General features: G+C 43.1%; 1 protein-coding gene across 1 annotated transcript in view; it reads left to right on the top strand.

Annotated features, from left to right (window-relative positions):
- Window positions 1-27,012, top strand: part of hsd11b2 (hydroxysteroid (11-beta) dehydrogenase 2) — a 28,242-nt gene extending 1,230 nt beyond the window's left edge. The window contains exons 2-5 of the mRNA XM_046398559.1: window positions 15,330-15,542; window positions 19,528-19,713; window positions 20,555-20,692; window positions 24,934-27,012. Of these exons, the coding sequence (XP_046254515.1) occupies window positions 15,330-15,542; window positions 19,528-19,713; window positions 20,555-20,692; window positions 24,934-25,334 (938 nt within the window). The 3' untranslated portion in view covers window positions 25,335-27,012. The remainder of the gene's footprint in view (window positions 1-15,329; window positions 15,543-19,527; window positions 19,714-20,554; window positions 20,693-24,933) is intronic.
- Window positions 27,013-27,444: the final 432 nt, after the last annotated feature.

Here is a 27,444-nt window from a genome sequence, read left to right as displayed (position 1 = left end):
TGATGTGATCCCACAGAGACTCAGTGTGTGTTTGGGGCATAAGCTTTATGAACAGTGGGCTGTGAGAGAGTTCCCCTTCACAATAAAAGGACGTGAGGAAGGTGTGTTCACAGCTTACTGACGAGTGCTTTTGTCCCACTTTCTGTTATCAGAGTGTTGTGGAAATGAGCCTGATAAGAGGACTGATTAGTTTATAGATCTGCCAGTGTGTGTGCTGTGTGTGTGTGTGTGTGTGTGTGTGTGTTGTGTCTATCGGTTGGTTGGTCTTTGGATCAGCCTTCACGCAGACTTAATCACATTTTGGTTGCTTGACGGCCAGCTGGCTCTGGGCTCTTTGTGTCGTAGTTAACGAGATAATCAGATCTGCAGATTAATGTGACTGTTTAATAACAACACACTCTGCCTTTGTGTAAGTGTACTCTCACGTAACATGCACAGAAACAGATTTACTGTGGAAACTTTCTCAAACTGGTCCTCAGGTAACCTGAAAGGTGGAAAACTGCTGTCACCAAAGGACTGTGGTGTCATATTACTTGTTCTATATGAAAGACATTGTATTGGATATAATAATAGTGGTTTGAATGAATGGAGTTAGTTCTCATTAGTCTTTCAGTTAATCACATCACGTTTTATCTTCAAATGCCTTTACTGAGTTACCCAATGTTCACTTTACTGTAAGACCTGACAAAGTATGAGATTTTTCCATTCATGAAACTGGAACCAGCATCCATTTCTGACTGCCATCTCGTTTGAATGATTATTTTACAATGATAAAAATAGTTTGTTTTATGTCTAATGTTTTAGTTCACTCTTTTGTGACTTTTGTGTGTTTTCTGTGGGACTTATTCAGACAGACAACATGAGGAAGTTTTGGCTTCTCTTTTGGAAATCTCATGTCATCCATCTTCATATACACTCTGAATATGAATTCAATTTCTCAGATTCGCTTCCAGTTATGTGTTTATAGAGATTATATAGATGTTGACTGACTCATTCTTGACCAGAGTCAGACAACAGACTCAGTACTCATTAAAGCCAACCTGACCAGAAAGTGGCACAGTGAAATTGTTCCACATATCCTCCTGAAATGTGTGTTTCGAGAGTTTTGGTGATGTAGGAAAACTGGTGAACAACTGTAGAGGGAGAGCTAGCTACTAATGACAACCATTTGCATGTTGATTTATTCATTCGTTCATTCATTTTCTATTCATAGATTTTAGATTCACTTAAAAAAAAAGTAAAACACAAGCAGAATCAACACAATTATGTCTCAAACCACTAAATTTAACATCCAATCAAATGTTGTACACAATGAAAAATTAATTACTTTTCTTTCATCCTGTCGGCACGCACTGCCCTCTTGTGGCCTAAAAACTGCACAACACTCAAAACTCAACAAAACAAAAAACTGGACCTGGTACTCAAAAGATGCAACATAACTTCTCTGCACTCATGCATGAAACTTTTTCTTCAAGTTTTTCAATTGTAGACAGTAACATATTGGACAGTAGATTATTAACAATCTTAACAATCCTTGGTTAGCATTCATCTACGGCTGCACTGAGTCTTGTATTTGCTGCTGTCTTTTTTCGTTCTTCCACCTCCAGCAGTTTGCTTGTGCGCAAACATTTTTAGACTTTGAACAAAGGTGTGGTCGACATCTCCAACAACCACCTCCCACGCAGGAAGGAGCGCTTGTTTGATCGGGATGAAAGAAATCTAGGTCACCCAAATATCAGCTGTATGTCACTGTGCACATTCACACAGTAAACCCAGCGAAACGTGTACAGGCAGGGAACACTTAAGCCTTTTTAAAGCCCTCAGCAGAATTTCAACTCCCACCATGACCGTGTGCAGTCACGTATGATCACGCATGCTGCTGATAATGTTGGTGTTCAGGAGCTCAGCCACTCGTGGGCAACTGTGAGCACCCACAGGCCATGCAGGAAAAAGAGCCTTGTGTTCAATACAGATAACTGAAGGAAAGCACAGTGAGATCGCATGTCTTCATTTTTATATGGGATCTGATTTCTAAATGTTAAGTGCTGCCATCTGACATGACTGAATCTAATAAATGCACAGTAATTTAAAAAAAAAAAAAGACAGAGAGTTTAACATTGTCTTTTAACACTGAAAACGGACTTTAGCTGTGCTGGGGATGTCGGTATCAGTCAGCCCATGATGGTATCCCTGACTGTGCCATCACTTTAATTATTGTATACGAAACTTTATATGCTGGTGTGACCACCAACCGAGAGACTCTCTCAGATCATGGGAAGTGTATCAAGTGAACTTTCTCTTTTAAATGGTACCAAATCACAGACAATATGCTTTTATGCTTCTCTGTAAAATTATCAGGAAATGATGGACCATTAAACTCCTTAATACTGTGCTATTACTACTGGCGGACAAAGGGAATGCAGGAGAAGGTTGACTCGCTCCTAGTAAATGGCTTCAGAAGGTTGTCTGGTGTCAAGGCAGCACAGTTCAAAATCCCAGAGATTCTCACATGACCGTTTCTGAATTTCACCTCTCGCTAGGTGGCATTTACGAGCTGAACACCTTTGCATGCATGCAAACACAAAAACCCACGAACAGCAGAGTACTTTCTCCTGCAATAGATTGGTCCTCCTGAATCTATGCAGTTCAGTAGGAAACTGGAGAACTTAGGTCTGATTACAGTGAGCTGGCTTGGATGCAGTAAAACAGACGATATCTAAGAGGAGATTTGAATCTGGTCCAGAGTCAAGATATTAATCAACAGCTTGCTCTTAATTGGCTCTGCTGAAAGCTGGTAAAGGTCAGCATGGGGTCAATCTGGAAATTAGTGCCAGGGTGGAAAAAAAGGCCCCAGTAAACCTCTTAGAAAGCTAATTGAACTGCTAGAGGCACATTCCTTGAAGGATGAGGACTGAAGTCGCAGGCTTGCTGACTGGGCAGCGCTGCACGCTGGAGTCCTGCCACCATGTGGAGGAAACCTCTCAGAGGGGCTCCTGTGAAGACTGCATCTATACAGCACATCTGTGTCACACTTTGTAACAGTATCTGAAGCCCAGTAGTTACTAACTTTTAGCCTTAAAACTTTACTAACTTTGTGAGAATGAGTAAATCCTGTCATGGAACCGTCGGCATAGTCTGGACCTCTTAATCTGTGCTTACATCTTCCATTTTTTCTGATTCGAACAGGTCGCGTAGGATGAAGTCTTTATGAGGTTGCCTTAGAGACATAGCAACTCTGTGATCAACATACTTGTGACAAATGTGGGTGAAGATTCTGTAGCATATGCAAACACTAAAGCACACATGTAACATGTGAACACATGAAAACAAGCCAGCAGCTCTGGTTTGTTTAGCAGGTGAGCTGCCCTGTTAATAATCAGCTATCACTGCTAATCCATGGCCCAGTTTTTGAGTTTACATATACTCTTTTACCTTAAGACAAGCATTTGAAATGCCTGTTAAATTTATTTGGAAAGATTTAGGAGTCTTGAGTTGCTAAATGTTCTTTTTTAAGTCATGTTTTCCAAATCTCTGCAACTGAAGGAGTGAATTCAAAATGTTTATGATTCTCAGACAGAATGACCACAAAATTCAGAGCATCAGAATGGCTTTGATGGCATGAGCATCTGCTAAAGCTTCACTCTTCAGAATTAAATAGTTTTGACTGGCATTTAAATTATATCATCTCTAATCACTACAGTGTTGAATCAGTGTTCACAGAAGATGTGATGAATGGTGCCCATGTAATTGTTGTGAGCACACTGGGCAGAGCCAACCAGATTTCATTGTACAGTAAGTATAATGACAATAAATGTTTCAATTCTGTTCTATTCTATTGTATTCTAAAAATGGGTTTTGATCTGGCTCTAAACTAAATCTAAGTCTAAGTCTTGTTCTATGTCAACTGAACAACAAATGAAGTCTGATATGCCTTCCCGCTTTGACTCAAAAATCAATCAAAACTGAGCACTGTCATGTTTCAGAGCAGAGAGCCATTGAAAATGATGACAACATAACAGATTCAGATAATCACATTAAAACCTGAAGGAAAATGTAGAAGATGCTGAAAATCAAAATCGGTCCTCAAATTTCTGTTTTCTATGCGTTCCTGAAGAAGCTGAGGAGCAGAACATTCTGGGCTTCATGAATGCAGCAGGACCAGCTGATATCACTTCAGAATCAGAATCAGAATTCCTTTATTTATCGAAGGAAAATTCTTTTTCGTACAGACATTGCACTAGCAGACAAGAAAGAAAAGTGATAGATATAAAAATAGGATAAACAAAAGCAAGATAAATATAAATCTAAAAATACAGGTATTTACATGTGCTAAAATATATAATATATATATAAAATACATAAAAGTAATATATAATATATAAAAGTAAGTATGTGTGTCCGTCACAGTGCAGAGTTTAACAGTTTGATGGCGACAGGCAGGAATGATTTCCTGTGTCGCTCTGTGGTGCATCGTGGGAGTCAGAGTCTGTGACTGAATGAGCTCCTGTAGCTGATCAGCACATTGTGGAGAGGGTGAGAGGGAAAGTCCAGTATAGTTCTTATTTTGGACAACATCCTCCTCTCAGACACCACTGTCAGAGAGTCCAGTTCCTCTCCCACAACATGGTGGCCTTCTTAATGATTCTATTGAGTCTGTTAGTGTCCCTCACCCTCAGGCAGCTGCCCCAGCAGACAGCAGCATATGTGATGGCACTGGACACCACCGACTCATAGAACATCCTCAGCATCGTCCTGCAGATGTTGAAGGACCTCAGCCGCCTCAGAAAGTAGAGGCGGCTCTGGCCCTTTCTGTAGACCATGTCCACGTTCTTGCACAAGTCCAGTTTGTGGTCTAAGTACACCCCCAGGTATTTGTACTCCTCCACCACCTCCACAGTGGCCCCTTTGATGTTGATAGGGGTCACTGGAGCCTTAGTCCTCCTCAGGTCCACCACCAGTTCCTTGGTCTTTGTCACATTGAGCTGTAGGTGGTTTTTCCCGCTCCATGTGACAAAGTTGTCCACTACCGTCCTGTACTCTCTGTCACCCCCCCCCAGTAATACACCCAACCACTGCAGAGTCATCAGAAAATTTCTGAAGATGGCAGGTCTCTGTGCAGTGCGTAAAGTCAGTGGTGTAGATAGTGAAGCGGAAGGGAGAGAGGACGGTCCCCTGTGGAGCCCCGGTGTTGCTGATAACTTTCCCTCAGCTAAGAGAACTTCTCAGCTCCACTAATTATTGAGCAGGGTCATCATTCTCATACTGAACATGGCATGATCCTGGAGCTCGTCCAAGGCCAAGCCCAGCTGAATTCTTTCATTTCTGTGATTGATTTCATTTAGTTTATTAAAGACTAGAATGCGTATAATGCACAGAGATGTCAGTGTGTCTCATATCAGGGCAATCAGTCAAATTTTGTGGTTTTTCTTTTTTTCCAATGGAGTTTATCCTTGTGAAAATGTATGCACCTTCTCCTCTGTTTTTACCCTGAAGTCATTCAATGCTGTACAACAGCTCAGGTAGTCAGACTTACAAAAGACTGTAGCAGATTCTCAACGAGTCACCAGAAATCACCGGTGCCCCATTAATAAAATGCAAATTCTGAATTGCGAAATCATTTCAGAGGCATTAAAATCACTGCTGTCCAGGACAAACTGGTTGTTACCTCTATGATGTGGGCCTTGAACTCGTCAGCTCCTGGGCCATGTGTATACGTCTGCTGTTGTGTTGAACCATGCTGCGACTGCACTAGAATCAAACTCCCTCATCTTAACTGTGTGCTTATTACTCACAGGAGATCTAAAATTACACAGCTGCAGTAAACCATAACACCAGCTGTTCTCACCTTTTCTGTTCTATTCTATTCTAAGCTTGTTGAATCAGAGTTGTACTTTCTTTCTTCTTTGGCTCTTCCTTACTTTGATTGTTTATTTTTCTATTTATTACCAGTTGTATTTTCTTCTTCCTATATTTTTCTTCTTCTGTTGTTTTTCCTTTTTCCATGATTCCTTTTCTTTCTTTCTTTCTTTCTTTCTTTATCCTCCTTTGTTTTTTTTTTGTTCCATTTTTCTTTCCATTAATTGTTTTTATCCCTCTTCCTTCCTTGCCAATATAGAGGAAAAGAAAAGAAAAGAAAAGCTTCTTTCCTCCCTCTGTCCTTTCATTTTCTTCACTCTTTTCTTCTCTTTCATACTTCTTGTACCCGTTTCTCCTCATTTATTCCCTTCGGCTCTTCCTTCTACTCGTTCTTCCTCTCCACCCTCCTTCTCTTTGTTACCCATCAGCCATGTTTTTCATTTCTTTCCTTTTTTGCTTCTTTTCTCTCTCTCTTACTTTAACACCCCTTTCATACCGGTCTGTATTTCTTTTTTCTAACTTTCTCGTCTCTCCTTTCTTTTTAAATTCTCATTCTCTGCCATTTCCTACCCTATCTTTTCTTTAAATTTCTTCTTCCTCTTCTCTTAGTTGGTTTATCCTCTCAGGAGTTGGTATTTTTCTTTACACCTGAAAAAGTCTGTGCTCCTCTTGTGTTACAGAGCAAAGTCCTCCATGAGATTAAAACACAGCAGCAACAAAAGGAAACCTCATCTCACCTGTTGTAGAACACACACAATACACCTGTAGTGTGTGCCTGCATTGTTTTTTTCTAAGGCTTGTTTGATTTGACCAGCTGGAAATGCTGAAAAATTCAAAATGCACCGAATTTGCATTGAAAATGTTTTGAGACTTAAGAAAAAAGAATATTTGTGCAATTCAGTGTTTTGCGGCTGCTCCCGTTTTATTATAAAATGCAGATTAGATTAAGGGCAGGTAATTTGTATTCAGTAACCTGATCTGACCCCCTGTTATGTAATAGATCTGTGTTTAATGTTTACTCAAGAGTTCTGGATGATCAGCATTAGTTATTTAAGGAAAAAAAACGACTGTTCCTCCTCCTGTCACATGACCTCTGCTCACAGTTGGACGACAGTTTGTTATGACAGAGTTTTCCAAGCGATGAAGCAATGTTTGACCTTCACCATGTGAGTACGCAGCAGCACAGAGAGAGAGAGAGAGAGAGAGAGAGAGGAAGAATGGATGCAACAGAACAAACACCAGGAGCACATTAGAAAATATATCACTTCTTCTGAAAACTTCTCAGAAACCACTGAAACCTCCTCAATCCCTTGTTAGAGCCTAACAATTGACCCCTACAATCTCCTGAAGGACTGTTAGAACCTATTCAGGGTTTTGTACAGCCTTCTATGTGAAGAACCTCTTTAAGCATCTATAAAAGCTCTTCATGGAGCCTCTATAGGGACCCTTGGAAGAAGTTTCTCAAGAATACTTAGAAGTTTGACCAACCCCGTTCATGGATTCCAACGTCTTCAGTGATCCTCAGGAACTTCTTAATGATCAATAAAAACCTTTTCAGAGCCTGCTAGAATCTCATCAGTGACCTCTAATACCTCAAGATCCTTAGAAGCGCCACAGGAACCCAATGAACCTCACAGATGATAAATGACCCCTAAAACCTTCTAAAATATAGTTAGGACATGACTGGTGATAGAACTTCTTCAAGGACTGATGGAATCTTCCCACCTATCGAACGTCATCACTTAAAAATACTACTAAATACTGTCAATAAAGCTGATTCTTCTTCTTCATCAAAAACCTCGAGCACCCACAGCAATCCATCAAGGATGCTGAGTACGTTACCAATAACCCAGAGAAACTGATTACACTTATTCCAGTTCAAGGACACCTCATAACTCCTAAAGGACTGATAGAACATCATCAGGGTGGTGAATTTCATTAAATATTCCTGAAAGACCACCATGAGGTGGAACGCTTGCTTTAAGCACACTTTAAGGTTCTGTGTGAACTCTGCATGACCCTCTCATCAGTCTCTCTCATGGTTACATTCCTGTGTTGCTTCCTGTGTAAATGATGATGTTCTGCTTTGACAGCTGTGATTAAGATTAAACATGAAGTTGTTGGAACTGTGATGACTTCCAGCTGTATTTGACTGCTGGACAATAAGACAACGTAAGCTTTCAACCACAGAAGACAGTTATTTACAGACACATGGCTCCACTCCCACCTCTCTGAAGCTTTTTAATAGATCAGCAAGTGACGTCTCACGTGCTCAATGTTGACCATAAAATGAACCGTGAGGGGCCTGAAATGTTCTCCTGAGTGTTTCAGCACTGACCTGTACAGAAACCACTGACTGATTCTCATTTATGCTTTAACTCTCTGTAAATAAAACATGTAGGATCACATGGTGTCATTTATTACCTATGGAAGCCTATTTTGTCAGGTAAAGAGAAAAAGTTATACGTAATAAGAATAAAAAATACTAAAGATCAGACCCCAGACAACTTGAATTAGCAGTCACTGTCCCTCCACTCCAGTGCTGAACACCAAAGTCTCCCAGGGCTGTGTCCTCACCCCTCCTCCTGCTCACACTGAGTACCTATGGAGGTCCCTCTATGTTTGGGACTGACAGTTGCTGTGTTCACCCTGCCATCACCTGCCCACAGATTTAGAAGTATCTGTTGTTATCTTGAAACAGATACAGAAGTATCCTTCCTCAGACTGAGAGTCCTGAACTCATCCACAATAAAAAAACTATTTTTTCTGGAAAGCATACAGGGACCCCGTTCTTTAGAATGACCAATAAAAGAAACTTGAGCCTGACCAGTCTCACTTATATTACCTTGCTTTTCTCAATCGATGTCTTGTGGAACTTTTATGTGTTTACATAAATAGTTTTAATGCATGAAGTCATTAAGTTACTTTACATTACATTACACAACAGTGACTTACAGAATAACAAGTTTCAGTACAACAGAATTAGACTAAAGCAATAAGAGCTAGAAGTGAATTTAAATTCAGTAAATGCTTGTTTGAGCTCTCCTATCTACAAACGTGCAGGATGTTAGAACGTCATGGTACCGTGGACCAAGCTGCCATATCTGACACATTATGAGTGAGAATGGAGTGCTCACATGTGTATGGATGAAAATCTGTTCATGACGGTGATGCTGCTATGTGCAGATGTTGAGGCCTCCACTAGGAGACACATTAGTGTTTTGACCCCTACATCTGTCACTGCTTGTATGTCTGTCTCTGCACAGACTAGCGTTTATTTCTTCTTCTGAGGGGCCCATTGGTCACATTATGCAACTTTGCTCCTCCTCAGAGATGAATCCATTTCCTGCAACCTCACACTGTCTACTCTCTGATGAATCTTGAACTTTAACAGTTCATTTAAACAGGGGATGTTCCTTCAAGCTCACATTTCAGAGAAAAAACCTGTCCTAATAGGAGCTCCACAGCCTCATGCAGCTAGTGTTCATCACCTAGCAGGACCAGCTCCATCTCTCATTCTGTCTGAAACTTGAGGCCACATCACCCATCGCTCTCAGAGAAAATATGAATGCTTGCTGTGAGAGGTCAGCAGTGGACAGGATGAAGAATGTGGGACAGTGTGTGGTCTGAAAGTCGCCGCAGCACACAGAGTCCCAACTACCACATTGTGCACAACAAAGCCGAAGTGCTCATCGTAAGTTAAGCAAGTCACAAAAAACAAAACGTCCTCCTAAAAATGCAGAACTCCTTCTTTTCAGAGTCATATCGCAGGGATCAAACACACTGCTGGAAACAAGACTTAGGCTTGATCAGACGAAGTGTGTTTTGTGGGTTCACCACACCATCTTTCTTGTCGTAGCGAAAAGAGCAGTGCTGTGCACCCTTAAAAAATTGTTTTAAACAGTGAACACCAAAATGTGTAATTTACCTCCAGGCCTGCTGTTTGTTGTTCAAATCATGGCAGTTATGGTTAGTAAAGTCAGATGGCTCCCAAAAAGCCAGCACATATTATTGTCCAAGGGCTAGAAGCAAAGGCAACCAGACTTCTATTATGTTGTTGAAGACAAAAGAAATGTGATTGCCTTCACTTCTAGTACTTTAACTATCATGACGTGGATGACTGAGAACCTGCATTGACAAGCAGCTGTGAAATTTGTCATCACCACCATAACGTCTCCTCTCAATTCATTCAACGGGACAATGGGGGAAAAATACTAATAGTGGCAGGTGCTTTTCTGCTCTGAGGTAAAGTTTTTCAACGCGAACCATTCAAAGTTTTCTCCAAACCTTTAAAAAAATACACATGAAAAAAAGATGCCTACGACTGCACAAACCAATCTGTGAGCTCTGGAGTCTCCTGAAACTCTCACATCATCCATTCACTTTGATTGGCCAAACATGCTGACATGCAAACATGTACCGTGAGCTCTCAGTAAACTGAAAAACCACGTAGAAAAGAACAGAAAAACATACAGAGATATGAACTGCTAAACTTCAACATATTTTGTTTAAAACAAGATGTCCATTGCAGGTCAGTATTTTGGTCCGCTCAGGTATGGCTGCTGCTCCGCTGACTTAAGAGTGTGTGTGTGAGAGAAACCTGACAGCATGAAACCTGAAACCACACACACACACAAGTACATGCATGGTTATCAATCAGGTTGTAGACTGTTTGTGTAATGAGGAGTAGAGCGGCAGGACTTATTTCTGGAGCCAGCGTACACTCTATTTTTCTTCTCGGGACGTGACTCTGGAAGTCCTCCAAGGACAAGCAGCGTGCCAACGCCTTGACGCTCTCGCCAGCAGAGCTCTTTCAGACCCCCGCCGCCGCACAAAAGAACAAACAGAACAGCGAGTACTGCCGCAGATCAGGTTGTAGGTGCTGGGATTTCTGGGAAAGCGGGGGAGCCGTGAGCTACGTGACAGGTCCTTGTCTCTGAGGGATCTGCCCCCTTCTGGGAAAACATATGTGGATGTGTGGACTCAGGGGATTCTGTCCCATCTCTGCAGATCTGCTTAAGATGTTTGAGTGTTTCACACGGCAAACACATTTGACTTGTCTGTGAATAGAACAGTGTGAATAGGTTGCTATTATTTTTATTTATCATGTCAGAACTGGAGTGCTGCATATACAGAAGAGTTCAGGCCTTAAACTGAGACCCAGACCTGGCCTGAACCCTGAGACAGGCAGTCAGACAGGACCCGACTGAACTTTTCTGGTACTGCCCAACATGAGACATGAAGCGAGCCACCAGGCATACTTTAGACAAAGTCCTATGCAGCTTTGAATCAACTCCCATCAGATAATCCAGAGTGATGATCAGAGCAGCCAGAAGAATCAGTGAAATCATCTCTGCCAAGTAAAAGCTGATGGACGCCACAGACAGGAAGTGAACAATGTTATTAAAATGTTGCAGCAGTAAATTACAACCCAGATCCTTGTCACTGTCTCGTTTGTCTCTGAATGAATGATGCCGACCTCTGAGCTGTCTGTCCAAACCTGTCAAACTGTTATCAACATATCCAGACAAGGATTATGTCATAGTCTGCTCTGTTTGAGACGACACAGTTGATCAGTGATCTGCGGCTCAGATTAAACTTCAATACATTAATGCTATCTGCTTTTCTTATCCCGCCAGCCCTGCAGGAAGATTCTTGACGCATCACGACAGCTGCAGCACATTAAACTTTTATAAGGCTGTAAAATCGGACAATAATCTACCAGTGTTACTCTGTGAAATGTTTCTCTTCTCATGACGTTGACAGGCTGTAAAATTTTTTAAGTAGCACATAAATTTTTAGCAGAGACTTTGATTTTATCTTTATAATGTGAAGACCTGAAGCTTCTGACAGACGAGCTGCATTCACTCTATGAAGAACATCAGTAAGTTTTATGAAAATACTGATGAACATTATTACCAGATGATTCAATTCAATTCAATTCAATTTTATTTAAAGTGCCAAGTCATAACACAGTTATCTCAAGACACTTTACAGGTGTGTAAACAACAACAACAACCAAAAAGAACAGAATCAGAGAGAAACAGGTCCCAGGGCAAAACCCCACACTGAGTAAGCATATGGCAACAGTGGTGAGGAAAAACTTCCTTTTAACAGGCAGAAACCTCCAGCAGAACCAGACTCAGTGCTTTCTGCTGTGACCGCCTGGGAGGGAGAGGGGGGAGAGGAGAGATAGGGAGATGGAGAAAGACAGGAGAGGGGGAGATAGAGAGAAAACGGAGAAATAGAGAGAGACAGGGAGGATACAAGATACAAGATACAAGATAGGTTTATTTGTCACATATACAATCATACACGGTACAATGTGCAGTGAAATTCTTTGTGTCCCTGCTACCAGGGCCATGGAAAGGGTTCTGGATCCAACAGCACTATCAGTGCAGTAGGCAGGATCATAGAGGGCTCGGGATCCAGCAGTGGTACCAGGCCTCAGGAGGGCGGGGTAGGAGATTCTGGATCCAGCAACAGGCTCCGGAAGCGCTAAGGAAAGATGGAGCACAAGAGCTCTGGGGGAGAGGACCAGTTAGTGCTGTACCAGTGATGGGACATGATGAGTGAGTCCTCCTGCTCTGAAAGCTCGGGGTCTAAGGATCTCCCCCAGCTATCTAAACCTATAGCAGCATAACTAGGGGTTGGTCTAACTATAGGCTTTGTCAAAAAGGAGTTTTAAGTCTACTCTTAAACATAGAGAGGATGTCTGCCATCCAAACTGAGGCTGGTAATTGGTTCCACAGAAGAGGAGCTTGATAACTGAAGGCCCTGGCTCCATATTTATATTTGGAGATTCGTGGTATTACCAGTAAGTTTGAATCTAAGGAAAGCAGCACCCTAGAGTGCTGATATGGTTCAGTGAGATCAGTGATGTATGATGGTGCCAGACCATGCACGGCTTTGTAGGTTAGGAGGAGGATCTTAAATTCTACTCTAAATTTTACTGGAAGCCAATGTAGAGAGGCCAGCACAGGTGAAATGTGGTCATGCCTCTTAGTTTTAGTCAGGACACGAGCTGTTCGAACTGTGAAATTAACAACGAGTTCTGAATGAGCTGCAGAGTCCTGAGGGACTTTTAGGGCATCCTGACGAAAAAGACTTACAGTAATCCAGCCTAGAGGTAACAAAAGCATAAATGAGCTTCTCAGCAGCATCTAAGGAAAGGACATGCCTGATTTTTGCAATGTTACGAAGGTGGAAGTACGCAGTCCTCAAGATTTGTTTTATGTGCATGCTGAGAGACAAGTCCTGATCAAAGCTAACACCCAGGTTCTTTACAGTGGTGCTAGAGGCAGGAGCTAGTCCGTTATGAAAGGCCATATCATTAGCTAAAGATTGTCTAAGGTGTTTTGGACCAACTAGTAGAACCTCAGTTTTGTCTGAGTTCAACAGAAGAAAGTTGTGGGTCATCCAGGACTTAATATCTGCAACACAGGATTGCAGTTGTGTTAGCTGATTGCTTTCATCCGGCTTTATTGATAAATACAATTGGGTGTCGTCAGCATAACAGTGAAAATTTATAGAGTGCTTTCTGATCACATTGCGTAGTGGGAGCATACAGATTGTGAATAGTATCGGGCCAAGCACAGAACCTTGTGGAACACCATGGCTAACCTTAGTGTGCATGGACGAGTTGTGATTCACATGTACAAAGTGATGTCTGTCTGATAGATAGGACTTGGACCAGCTTAAAGCAGTTCCATTTATACCAATTTGATTTTCTAGTCTCTGTAAAAGAATCTGGTGGTCAACAGTATCAAATGCAGCACTGAGGTCCAGAAGGACAAGTACTAAAACATAGCACTGGTCAGAGGCCATTAACAGGTCGTTGGTGACTTTTACTAGTGTGGTCTCTGTGCTGTGATGTTCCCTAAAACCTGACTGAAAGACTTCGAATGGGCTGTTATTATGGGGATACTTGCACAGCTGACTGGCGACGACTTTCTCCAAACTTTTTGAAGTGAAGACCAGGTTAGAGATAGGCCTATAGTTTGCTAAAACTCCTGGATCAAGAGCAGGCTTTTTTAGCAGAGGTTTGATTACAGCAACTTTAAACATCTGTGGGACATAGCCTGATGTCAGGGACAAATTAATAATGTCTAGTAAGGAGGTGTCAAGTAAAGGGAACACTTCCTTAAGTAACTCAGTAGGAATAGGATCTAAGAGACAGGCTGTGGATTTAGAGGAGGAAACAATAGAAGCCAATTGTTGATGGTTGTTAGGAAGAAATGAGTCCAGGTACGTATCTGACTTAGTGGTTATCTCTAATGTTATCTCATGTTAAACATGTCTATAGAGGTCTATAGTTTATTTTATTGATGTTGTTGCTGTCCCTGCGATTGACTGCCGACCAGTCCAGGGTGAACCCCGCCTCTCGCCCGTAGTCAGCTGGGATAGGCTCCAGCTCCCCCGCAACCCTGACGGATAAGCGGTATAGAAAATGGATGGATGGATGGATGGATGTTGTTGCTGTTGATATTTATTTACATATATTCATGATGATTCCACAGACTCATGTATGGACCAGTTCTGTCATTTCTTTAGTGTCTATTTCTGTTTCGGTCCGCTGAGAAAAAAATAAAAACCAAATGCTCTGTATGTGTTCGTGTGCCTACCAGTAAAACTGATTGCTGTAAAGTGAGGATCAGCGGCAGACTCTGAGATGCAGGATGGAAAATGAAAAAGGTGGTGGAGCCCCAGCCAGCACAAAGTCATGATTTATTGATGGTCAAACAGTTACTTAAACTATGGTTCAGATTAAAAATGTTTTATTATGTGATGCAGATGTGATAACTACATCCATGTGATAAAACACACAGAGAAGCATTAACTCTTAGAGCCGCAACTCTTAACGGTTGTCCTTCAACTGAGCACAAAGGGCAATTTGTCATATTTCATCGTCCACAGTGGTGTCCAACAGGGCACTTCAGCCCTGTTTGTTTCACACACGGGGGCAACACCTCCCACATACCCCCATGAGTCCACCAGTGCTGGGAAGACTGTGGGCTTCATCTGCTTCCTGACAAAACACATCTGCTCCCATTTAATTTGTTCTGCAGCTACATCTGCTGATTTTTTCTTCCTGTTCAGCTTGCAAAACTCCCCAAATTTCTTTCCTTAAAGAGATGCCTGAGTCCAATTATGACTGGAGACGCAGTCACATCAGAGAGTTTAAAAGTGGAAGGTGGGCCTCCCCAAGAGGACTCCGAGCACGGGAGGCTCAACCCGAAAAAAAATATGACATCAGATATCAACAGGGAATCGACACAGAGTCCAAACGTGTGTGATTTAAAGAGATACTTCACTGCTTTTTCTCCCAGAGTCAGAAACCTGGTGTATTAGCTGCATTCCACACAGGGAGGAGGAAACTCTTGTCATTGCTTATCTTATGATTTTGTTGTCTGGGGTTTGGTGTGTCGGTGGAAAATCATCAGATGACAAGAAGTGTGGCCATGTCCCTGCAGGCTGTGACTCTGGATTCGGACATGCAACGGCAAAGCATCTGGACGCTCTTGGCTTTGAGGTGTTTGCCACAGTGTTGGACCTGTCAGGACATGGAGCCAGAGAGCTGCAGAGGATCTGCTCCCCCCGTCTCACCCTCCTCCAGGTGGACATCACCCAGCCGCAGCAGGTCCAACAGGCTCTGCTGGACACCAAGGCCAAGCTGGGCCTCAAAGGTAAAGATGCCTTGTTGTCAGTTCGATTAGCTTTTGTTGTGTGTGTGTGTCATTTATTCATTCAGAGGTTTTCAGTTTGAGAATGAGCAATTTGATTGGTTTTACCTGTCCACAGTGGAGCCAACAAGTGCACCTGTTTGCTGCATGTCATGACAAAACTTTGTCACAAAGGACAGGTGCACAGGTGAGTCCTCGGCTGCACCGAAGTCAGACTCTCTGAGAAAGGAGTGAGTAAGTTTCACATGAGTTCCTGCAAGCGCTGCAGGGCTGTGTAGACACTGTGGTTTCAAAGTTAAGGCTTCACACGCAGAAGGTTCAGTGGCCTTCAAGCAAATTATTAAAGTCCACAAGGTGCTGAGGTGAGACACCAAATAACAGCTAGAACTGATCTAAGTGCAGGCGACTGAAGGGGGAGGAAGGGAGGAGCTGAAGCAGAGAGGAGATGCTGGCTCACGTTTCACACATTGAATTCAGGGTAACTCTGTGATTGGCTCAGACCTGAAGCTCCCCCTGGTTTTGTAATTAGAGTTTAAGTTCAGCGCTCTGAGTCATCTGAGGATAGAGTGTGTATGTGTGTGTGTGTGTGTGTGTGTGTGTGCGTGTGTGTATTCCTGCAGTTGTGGGGACAAAAATCTGTTTACAGTCACATTGTAAGGATCTGTCTTACTTATGGGGACAAAATGCAAGTCCCCACAATGAAAACCATTAAATATTAGGGTGAAGAGTTGCTTTAAGGTTAGGCTGTTAAAGTAAGTAATTTAGTTTATTGTTATCGTCAGGTGGTGGTTAAACCTCCTGGAAGTGAATGGAAGTCTTGACTTATTAACCAGGCTGACAGCACGGATGCTTAATGTTTTTGAGAAATGGATGATTACGAGTGTGCTGTTCCATGAACACTGAAGTCCTGTTGTTGGGAGAAATCTGCACTGGGAAGATGTTTTGTCTTCTAACTCAAATAAAGATGTGAGATTTTACTGACCGTGGAACTGTAATGTAATCCAGTACCTTTGTAAACATTAACGTTATAAAATGTCATTTCATCATAATCGTTTCACAATAAAAGACTGTAATGCAGCTCACTTTTATTTACTTTGACCATTTTTCATTTCAAAATGTTTTTCCAGTGAGTTTTGACTCCATGATGACAGGTCGAACTGGTTCTTTGGTCAGAATAATCAAAGTGAAGTTTAATACATGCAGGGAGACTACCCTGTAGAACTTTATTTTGACAGGACTGAGCTTTTACCATCAAACTGCAGACAGGAAATTACCTGGGCGGGTCGCTCAGGTGTTTGGCTGTCAGCCAAGCTGGATATTTTTTTTCTTGTTATCTTTCATCAGCTTTGGAACAGTTCAGGCCTAAACAAAGCCCCCACAACGGCTTGTGAAACAAAGCTTGGGATTCTTGGCCCTCCACTTCAGATAAGGGTGAGCGAGGTTTGCTTACACTGAGAGAACAAGAAAGAGAGGTTGACCTCATGGTGTCCTGTGTTGGCAGTGAGTACAGTCTTATCTCCACACAGACTGCAGGACATCATGCACGTAAACTAATGTCTTAGACAGGATTTTAATTTCACAGTTCGAAGCAGAGAACATCTCTGACAGTCGGTGTCTCATGATTTGCTTGACTGTAAGGGCAGTTTTGAGAATGCATGCAAGAAATACTAATAAAAGCACACTACTCAAACATTAAAAATTAAAAAGTCCGGTACAAGCAGAATGTGTAATAATTTAAGGTGGATGGCAAACAGTGTGTAGTGCAGATTCCAGTGAGGAATGTTAACGTGTCCCACCCCCGTGGCGTTAATGATCCGCATAACGTGTCGCTGGAGCAGGACAGTGACAGCAGGCCGTCACTGAAGTTGCTTCTGTGCCTGGAGATGAAGCTGTGCAGTGGATGCAGTGAAAATAGTGGATTATTCGTTACTGACAGGTGCTTGCTCAGTACCCGTCGCTCTGCCACAGATGTCAAGCTGTCCAGCTCTGTGCTCACAGCAGAGCCGCCTTCCTCACCAGACATGAGGTGTCCCTCTTTCTGATGCTGCCTCTCTACCGTACCACAGCATAGTTCTCCATTCGCGCATACTGAGGTCTACCAGTCAGGTAGTCTGTAATTCATGCCACCAGGTGTGAGCCAACCCTCATCTCTGTTAGTTTATCTCTGAGGAGCAGAGGCTGGATGGTGTTGAAGGCACTGGAGAAATCCAAGAATGGAATCCTCGTAGCACCGAGGTGAGAGAGAGATTGGTGTAGCATGTAGACTATGGCGTCCTCCACTCCCACCTTCTCCTGGTGCGCAAACTGCAGAGGGTCAAGGGCATGGCGGACCTGTGTCCTCAGGTGTTGTGGCAGCAGCCGCTCCATGGTCTTCATCACATGATTAGTAAGCACAGGTAGCTGATGACAGTGTAATAATGATTCTTTATTAAAGATTCTTTTTTATTGTCTTTGTACAAAATGTACAACAAAATTAGGGTGCACTCAAGAACTGGATTGAGTGTATTAAAATGCTGTAAAAAATGCTATAAAATAAATAGAAAGTGTAAACAGATGCTCCCATTTCATTCACACAGAACACACATTTTACACTACATTGTTTAACATATACGCATTGCCAATTTATGCAGTAAAAAGCGAGATTAAAAACTGTATTTTCCATAATGATAAATAGCGCACATAGGGTGTACTTTCAGGATAAAAACGGTTCATAAATCTTGTGGTGTGTTTTGGTGGATCTGTGGTGTTCTCTGGAAAACAGTTCAAACAGATGATGAGCAGGATGAGTCCTTCAGGATGTTGTGTGTCTTTCACAGGTGGTGAAGATGTCATCTGGGGCAGGTAGCAGTTGGTTTGTGATGTTCTGTGTAGTCCTCATAATTCTCTGCAGGGATTTTATGTCTACCACACCAGGATGCTATGTGTGAGGACGCTGTCAAAGGAGCAGCAGAAGAATGACACCAAAAGTTGTTGCGATAGGTTTACCTTCCTGAGTGTTCACTTTTGTGTCTTCTTGACCAGTGCTGTGATGTCTGTTGTCCATGAGAGGTCCTCTGAAATGTGTGTGCCCAGGAATTTGATCAGCCCCACCACAGTTGTGTCATCTGCAAATTTAACTATGATGTTGCTGTTATGAGCCGGTAAACAGTCATGAGTATACAAATCACAGAGGAACAGATTCAGCACAGAGCCTTGCAGAGTTCCATCCAACTGACTGTGGCTGGTTTGTCAGGAAGTCCTTTGTCCACAGGCAGATGTTGTGCTGTCAGGTCAGACATCTTGGAAAACAGTCTGCTGGGTAAGATGGTATTAAACGCAGAGCTGTAGTCCACAAACGGCAGAAGTGCATATGGCCCTTGTTGTTTCAGGTGGTGCAGTACAGTATGGCGTGCAGTGGAGGTGACATCATCTGTGGACCTGTTGGTTTTGTACTGGTGAGGTGGCACGGCAGCCTTGATGTGTTACAAAACCAGTCTCTTCAGGCACTTCACTCGAGGGATGAGGGATGTTACATGCATGTTTATAGCAATATCAAGCATGGGTTTTAAGGCATCACCTCTCCCACATCTTAGACAGTCTGGCCACATCTCCTTGTTTTTAACTCCAGCATAAACACCACTTATCCACACGGTCAAACCAACAGCTAGAGCAAAACAAGCAAGGCCAGAGCAACGAAGAGCTGAGCTGCAGTGTGGTGGATGAGTCGGAGAGAGTGGAAAGAGAAAGACGTGTACAGAGACTTTAATCCACATGTGATGAGATACATGTGCGAACAACCTCCTCCTGATCAGCGAATGACACAGATGTTTTGATATGCTGAGGGTTTTTAATTGGAAGCAGGTGATTGAGGAGGCCATCATCAGTTTGTACCCTGACGGTTGGAGTGACTCCGGCATTTTCAGACTCTGTTCTGGTTTTAACCAGTGCTGAAGTCCAGGATGATTGTATAAACACTCCTTTTATCTTTGTGTGTGTGTGTGTGTGGCAGGTCTGTGGGGCTTGGTGAACAACGCTGGAGTGTGTGTGAACATTGGAGATGCCGAGCTATCACTGATGTCAAACTTCCGTGGCTGCATGGAGGTCAACTTCTTTGGCACCCTGAGCGTCACCAAGAGCTTCCTGCCGCTACTGCGTCAGGCCAAAGGACGCATTGTCACTATCTCCAGCCCCGCTGGTGTGTCCAATGCACACGCACACACACACACACTGTAATAAATCTTCATTGAATGTTCCAGAACAACTGAACCACAAATGAACTGACTGCTGCTCTCAAACTGCCAAACCAAACAAACAGGGCTGCTGCTCGTCTCTGCCGTCTGTTTGTCCAAATCAACTCTGTCGTCTCGCCAAAATATCAGCACAACCAAATCGATCACAAATGTTCAGCTGCCCTGGCAGAATTCATGCACTCAGCAGATTTCATCCGCCTGTTTTCACAATCATTGTGTGTCTTAGTTTATTACCAACAGCACATGAAGAAATTCGACATGAAATGTGATCAGATATCAAGTAATCAACGACTTGTGAGAGAATTTGAAAAATCAATAATAAACCACCATATCAGCATCACAGATCAACATCAGTATCAGCAATATAAAGGATGCTTGATTGACAGATGGTTTCACACTCATTTAAAATGGACTGAACTAATCAGATCTTGCTGAGGAAATAACGAGTTCGCACTTCACCATAAAACATTCCTTCAGGTGTGAATGCAGGACATGAAGGTGCGTTTGCTCACGAGGGTTACAGCAGACAGTGATGATGATGTTTGTTTTGAGAAGCAGCAGCAAGTCCTCCGCAAGGAGGCTGACTCGAGGACTCAGTGATAGATAGATAAATAGATACATTTATAACACAATAAAAATATTAAATACTTATAAATAAGTACTAAAATAAGTCCAATAGGCCAATAGCAACATGATCAGGTCTAAATCACACATTGACAGAGCTGCCAGACCTGCACACACACCTGGGGAGGCAGCCAGGTGACAGTCTTCCTTGTGCGTTTCCAGGTGACCAGCCATTTCCCTGTCTGGCAGCATACGGAGCTTCTAAGGCAGCTCTCAACCTCTTCTTCAACACTCTGCGACATGAGCTGGAACCTTGGGGGGTCCGAGTCTCCACTATCCTGCCCTCTGCATACAAGACAGGTAACACCACCCTGTAACTGTCTGCTCCAACCGCAGGTTCACGTGTTCCTGTGATCTGATTCTAGCAACACAACCAGCTGCTAGAGCTGATCAGTCGCTGAGGGCCTCTGACTGAACTCACATGTTTCCGGTTCAGTTTCAGGGTGAGAGGCAGCCAGCGTGGCCTGAAACTTTAACCTGTTCTGCTCCAACACGTGACGCTGTGTAACACTTGTTCTGACCCATAAGTCCAGAGAGAGTGAACAGACAATAAAAAGCAAAATCTTTATGATTGAAAATTGTGTTGTTCCCTGAGACAAACAAAAGCTAAAGGAGATGACTTGACTATGGAAACTTTTGTTTGGTTACCAGACGGGACAGAAAAGGTGACAAGTTGTGATGAAGCATGTATTGAGATGAGGTGTAGAAACAGCCAGTCAAGTCTGTTTTGGCCCTGACTGGTCAGGAGTAAACTGTTCCTGATATTTGAACACTGTGGTTTGGCCCTGTGTTGAACACGATGCTGAGGAGAACACCTCATAACGAGGACCACATGTGGGACAGACCATCTGTTCTCACTCACACAGAAACTCTAATTGCTGGCTTTTGATTTTGAAAGTCCTTCTGGATGTGAACCAGACTGTTGGCCAATAGAAAACCTCCTTCAGTTTTTACTGTCAGAGTGCGTTTACACGGTGGCGTCATGTTAATGATTCACTCTGTGCTGTGTTCAGGCGACTGTGGAGTTCAGGGAATCCACACTGAATTCTGCTCAGACATAAAGCAGACATGGCTCAGGTGTAAACAGAGAGCTGGGCACACTTTATCCTGCTGCTCTCGTGGTAATCCTGGAGGAACAGGTTTGTATTCAGACTCCTAATCCTGCTGTTACTCTGCTGAGCTTTGGAGCAGCTCAGTTTGGCTCATGGCCGACTCGGTCGATGAACTTCATCCCAACTTTTTCATGACATCCTCCTGTCATCAGAGACTCAGTGAAATCAAACTTCACAAATGAAGTTGGCTCTGCTGAGTCACATGTATTAAAACCAGAACATTTACTGGTCTGTTGACTCCTGAAGCTTTAAAGGAAAATGACACACTGAGAGCACTGGGATAAGAACTGGAAGTGAGGCTCAAATGAAAGGCTCTGTCCAGGTGCTACGTTTGGCTTCTCCACGTCTGGAGATCAGGGAGGAGATCAGGGTGAGCTGCAGAGGGAGACAGAGGGGTGGGGGTTGAGGCAGAGAGAAGGACAGAGGGAGGGAGAGAGAGGGGGAGACAGAGGGGTGGGGGGACAGAGAGAGGGAGAGACTGAACTTCATCACTGTTTCCACTGAGCAAATGACAGAAACAAAAGTTTTGTATGCCTCCCAATAGGTGCACACCTTGTTTGTTTCAAGTGACTTGTTCTGTGACTTGAAATGAATAAAACAAATTGGACTTCTGGTGGAGCGAGCACCTGAGATGGCCGCGTAGGGCTGTTCACCATACCCCCTCCTTTATATTGACTGATATCCTAAATACAGAAAATAAGCATGCGGAAAATTGTAACTTCATATTAATATGCAACCAGTCCAAAAAACCCTTACACAGTATGGTTTGAGAAGCGCAACTCGACAGACTCAGGAGGGCACGGAGGAGCACATGGCCACCCCAGACCCACAACAGATGGATACCGCAGCTGAGCTGACGAGCATTAAAACGCTGCTACAAGGTATCTCATCCAATATGAGCGACCTGAAATCGTGCATTGATGCAGTTAAAACAGCGGTGGAGAAACTGGGAGCTCGAGTGACTGCTGAGACTTGTATTTCGGCCCTGGAAGATCAAGACCAAAGCCTGAGTGTGGCGGTGGACATGGCTACCAAAACAATCGCCCAACTTCAGGAGAAAATAACTTAATTAACTTAGTTAGCTGGCTGCTGTAATAATGTTCGCATAGTTGGAATAGTGGAGGCTGCCGAAGGAGGAGACATGCAGACGTTTGTGCGGCCTTTACTGGAGGAAGCATTGGATATCGAAATGGGACCAGACTTCAAGATTGAGCGCGCCCATAGAACAGGTCAGCGGGGCAACAGAGACTGGCATATCTTGGCATGTTTCCTGAGGTTTGAAGCCAAAGAAGCAGTGTTAAGGGCGGCCCAAGAGAAGGAGCGTGTGGAATGGAGAGGCAAGTGGGTGTCTTTCTTCCAGGACCTCTCACAGGATATTATTCAGAGGCGTAAAAAGTTTGACGGAGTAAAGAAGCAACTGCAGGAGAAGGGGCTTCAGTGCACTATGCTATATCCAGCTGTGCTGAAAGTTGTGGTGGACAATATCCGACACACTTTCACTTCTCCAGAGGAGGTGATAAGCTTCATCTCTAAGAGAGCCTCATGAAGATCCCAATACGTCACGAAGGATATTATTGATTTTTGGAGATGTCGGGTGAGCTATAGGTATATCCATAGCCTATTGTTCGAGTATGCTTTTGTTCACCATGTTTAAGGGGACAAAGAAGTTAAATTACTGTAATATCGCTGTATTTGTTTTTTACAAATACAGCGATATTATTACTCTTTTTTTAGCCTTTTTTGGACTGGAATATAAGTAGAGGACATTAATTCCTGTTATTTATGAGAATTAGGTTTTGGGCTCAATGGGTTGTACAAATGTCCGGTGTTGTCATGCTTGGTGTTTTTTGCTATGCTTTGGCTTTTGGTTTTGAGTCCACGTGTCATGTTTCTTGTGTGTCTTGTGTTTCCATGTGTTATGTTCAAGGTTTTTGAAAGGTATTTTGAAAGTGTCTCTTCCTCTGTGTGCCCTGCTTTCATGTAGCTTTGCTTTTGGTTTTCTTGATTGCTTTCTCCCTCATAATGTGTGTCACCTGTCTCTCGTAACCCAAACCCTGTCTGTTTAGTCCTTGTCTTCCCAGCCACCTTTTGTCAGTGCGTTTTCACATTGTCATCATGTTTTGCCAGGATACCTTTGTCTTGCCTTGCCTTGCCATGCCATGTTGTGCCAGGAGTTTTTTGCCACAGTTTCTCTTAGTTCCCTTGCAACAGTAAGCGTGCCTTTTTGAGTTTGATTAGTTAATTAAACGTTTTTGTTCGGACCACTGCCTCGCATCACTCCCTTTTTTCACTCTGCATCGGGGTTCAGCCTTTTCTGTGTCAGCCACGACGCCCATTTGTGACAGGTGTATGATATCGGTGTGTGTATTTGATATGGGTGGGGGGGTGTTGTTTTTGTTTAAGGGATTATGGAGAACCATTCTGTTTCTCAAGGTTCTCACACGTGTGTCTCAGTTTCTATATGTGGGGTTTTGTTTTTATTTTTTTGTTTTTTGCTATTTATTTTTTTTATATGTACATACATACATATATAATATATACATATTATATATGTGTATAGGATTGTTCTCAGACACTGGAAGTCAAAAAATGCTATCTCATTTAATGAATGGATGGGAGAAATGACCAAAATAGCCAATTATGAACAATTGATTTTTAGGCTGAATAATAGGGAGGAATCTCATACGAGTTAGTTGATTGGAGAAGCTATGTGGATGTATTTTCATGTAAACAATAAACCACGTCTTGAGGGTGACAAAAGTCTGACATGTTGCAGGGTGGAGGCTGTGAGAGTGAAGGAGTCGAGAGAGGTTCTGGTAATGTGAACTATGTGCATGTAGACGTATATAATTATTTCTGTGTTCGTACTGACAACTTTATTTGTACAGCCCATTTTTACAAGCAGTTTGTCTCAAAGGGCTTAACACAACATCAGCAACATCCTCTGCCCTTCGACCCTCACATCGACTGAGGAAAAACTCCCAGAAAAACCTTTAACAGGAAAAAATGGGAGAAACCTCAGGGTGAGCAACAGAGGAGGGATCCCTCACCCAGGACGGGCAGACGTGCAATGGATGTTGTACAGGCAGGAAAGCAGTTAACAACATGAGAACAACATTACTAAAAAGACAAGGAAAACAAAATCTCAACTCATAAAAATTTGGGTTCTCTTTGTGAGTAATATTTTTCTTCTGTTTATTTTTTTTATTTCTTTTTTTTCCCTCTTGTGTCAGGAAGTATGTTGTTTTGTTCTTGTCATTGTTCAAGTGCATGTATGTTGGTTCTTTTGATGCACTGTTGAAAAGCAATAAAAAGTGAATTTAAAAAAAAAAAAGAAATGAGTAAAACTAACTGAATGATTCCAGCAGAAGGTTTATCACAGAAAGTTTGGATTGTGGTGAGTTGACTCGAGTTCTCTGGTTGTTGCAGGTCAGTCCAGTAACCACACCTACTGGGAGCAGCAGCACAAACAGCTGCTTCAGAGTCTGTCTCCGGGGCTGCTAGAGGACTACGGCGAGGACTATGTGACAGAGACCAAGGAGCTGTTTCAGATCCACGCCCGCCAGGCCAACCCCGACCTCAGCCCTGTGATCAACACCATTGTCCAGGCGCTGCTGTCGCCGCAGCCGCAGGCGCGTTATTTTGCTGGGTCCGGTGTTGGCCTCATGTACTTCATCCACGGCTACTGCCCCTTCAGCATCAGCAACCGCTTCCTCCAGAAACTGTTTGTGAAGAAGAAGTTGATGCCACGCGCTCTGAGGAAGCAGTCGGGCTTCGACCTGAACCTAAGCCTCCACAACAACAACAACAACGAGGAGAAACTGAAGTAGCTGTGAGATGGTAGAAATGTCCAGGTGTTACAACCCTGCAGCAGTAGAGGACCACTTCACTCATAGAGCTGTATCCTGTCCTTTCCTATGTGCTGTTTTTAAACTGTTGAAGGGATCATAGTCATGCACCTAAATGGTTTCTGTTTTGTTCCTGTGTTGTCTGGCCTGGTGATCTTCCCTTGTGGACAGCAAGGGTGCAACTGTAGCTGGGAGGGGACTGACAGGGGCAGGGTCTGATCGATCAGAGAACACATCACCTCCACCAGTGAGATCAGATCTCACTGACTTCATGTGCCTTCACTATGCAGAGGACAGAAACACGAGAGATACGGTGGATCGAACACTACAGCAGCTTGTTCATGCAATGTTAGAAGAAAAGAACCAAAAACGTGAACACAAACATGCTCATCCTGGTTTGTCTGCTTAATTACACTTTATTTTATCTTCATTACAAGCATATTCCAATCATTTCTTACTCAACAACTGACTTTTGATCCTCTGTGCTTACCTTAGTTCTGTAGTTCTGTGTACTCACAGTTTGACCAGGATGTGTCCCTGTGAAATGTGTCCTTTGTGATGAGCTAACCAGCGACAGTAGCCTGACAGGCTAGCAGAATCGGTTGCTGCGGTAACAGCAAGCCTCCACAGTTTCTGACAAACCTGACAAAATCAGTACAAGTAAACCACCTGACGATGTCACTTCAGATTGTCTGTCTTCAGATCAGAAATCTGTGGGGACACATTGTGTAAAACGAGAAACAAACTCCACCCACACGGTACGTTGAGAACCCTGAAACAAGTGCGCTGCTGTAGTGACGCCTCCACCCATCAGCCCACGTGTTCCTGACACCTGAGTGCAGTTCACCTTCAGACCACAACACAGTTACATGTGTTATCTCTTTATCCTGAAAAAAAACCCAGACTTTCAAAACAAAAGCACACATTCAGTGTTGTTTGTTTTATACTCACAAAACCAAAACATGTTACTGTACCTTAAATTGGTTTTCAGAGGGGGGGGTCTGTCCCCCGAGTCCCCTGTGTCCCCTCACCCTGGTCACTTCAGTGTTTTCAAAAGTTGAAAGATCCATTTTTAAGTGTCTGTGAGTGTTAAAATGTGCTGTTTGAGGTTAGAGCAGAAGAAGAAAAGCAGAAGTTCTGTTTTCATGTCCCTTGGACATCAGCATTAAATTCAGCAGTTTGAAAGCTCTGAGCTGAAAACCAGACAGTCCACTTATATTTTGGTTTTGTTTCCTTGAGTCTTCATGTTTATGAAACAAAAAATGCAGTTTTCTTGTTCGTGTCAGAGAACAAGCACACAGACCAGCTGGAGTTTATTTTCATGTTCAGGATGTCTCAATGTTCCGTCATCGTGATTCAACGGATGAAAGTCAAAAAAACGTGTAGCAGCTGTTTTCTCCTGACGTGACGAACCCGGCAGAACATGAGCCTCGTCTGGTCGGTCGGTCGGTTTTCTGTGCGTTCGAGTCTCACCTGACCTGCTCTGTTCGTTTGTCAGCCTGATTTTTGTTTGTGAATCAAACTATTTATGGCATCTGTTCTGTTATCATGACTTAAACTGTGAATTTTGTATTTAAACGAAATTTTAAAAAAACAACAAAAATATGCAAAATGTTCACTTGGTTCATACTTTGCTAGAAATAAAGTTAACTTTTTCAGACTTTTTCAGCATCCTCAACTGTTTGTGGTGTGTGTGTGTGTGTGTGAGTGTGTCTGATGCTGAATAAATTGGGGATGTGTGTTGGGGGGCATATGGGTGTTTTAGAGTCCAGTACTCATTGAAACACGCCTGAGTGAGCAGCGCTGCTGACTCCCATCCTGACTGAGGAGGGTCAGCTTCCTCTCTGGTTCCTTTGGGATGTCTCACCAGCCATCCTAGTCCCCCTGTCCTCACTCAGTCCTCATCAAGTCCAGAGCAGACACCAACCCCCCAAACAGGACCAACAGCTGAGGCTCAGCCGGGATCGTCTCTACCTGCTCAGGTGTTACACAGAACGATAACACAATCGGGGGAAACTGAACAAACCATTTTACCACAGGATTACATCTCCCACCTTCTATTTGCTCTATTTTTCACACATACTTTTTAGAT

This window comes from Scatophagus argus, chromosome 1 (assembly GCF_020382885.2).
Source record: "Scatophagus argus isolate fScaArg1 chromosome 1, fScaArg1.pri, whole genome shotgun sequence".
Lineage (NCBI taxonomy): Eukaryota > Metazoa > Chordata > Actinopteri > Scatophagidae > Scatophagus > Scatophagus argus.
The sequence above is the reverse complement of the archived record's forward strand: the minus strand, read 5'-3'. Positions and strand labels throughout refer to the sequence as shown.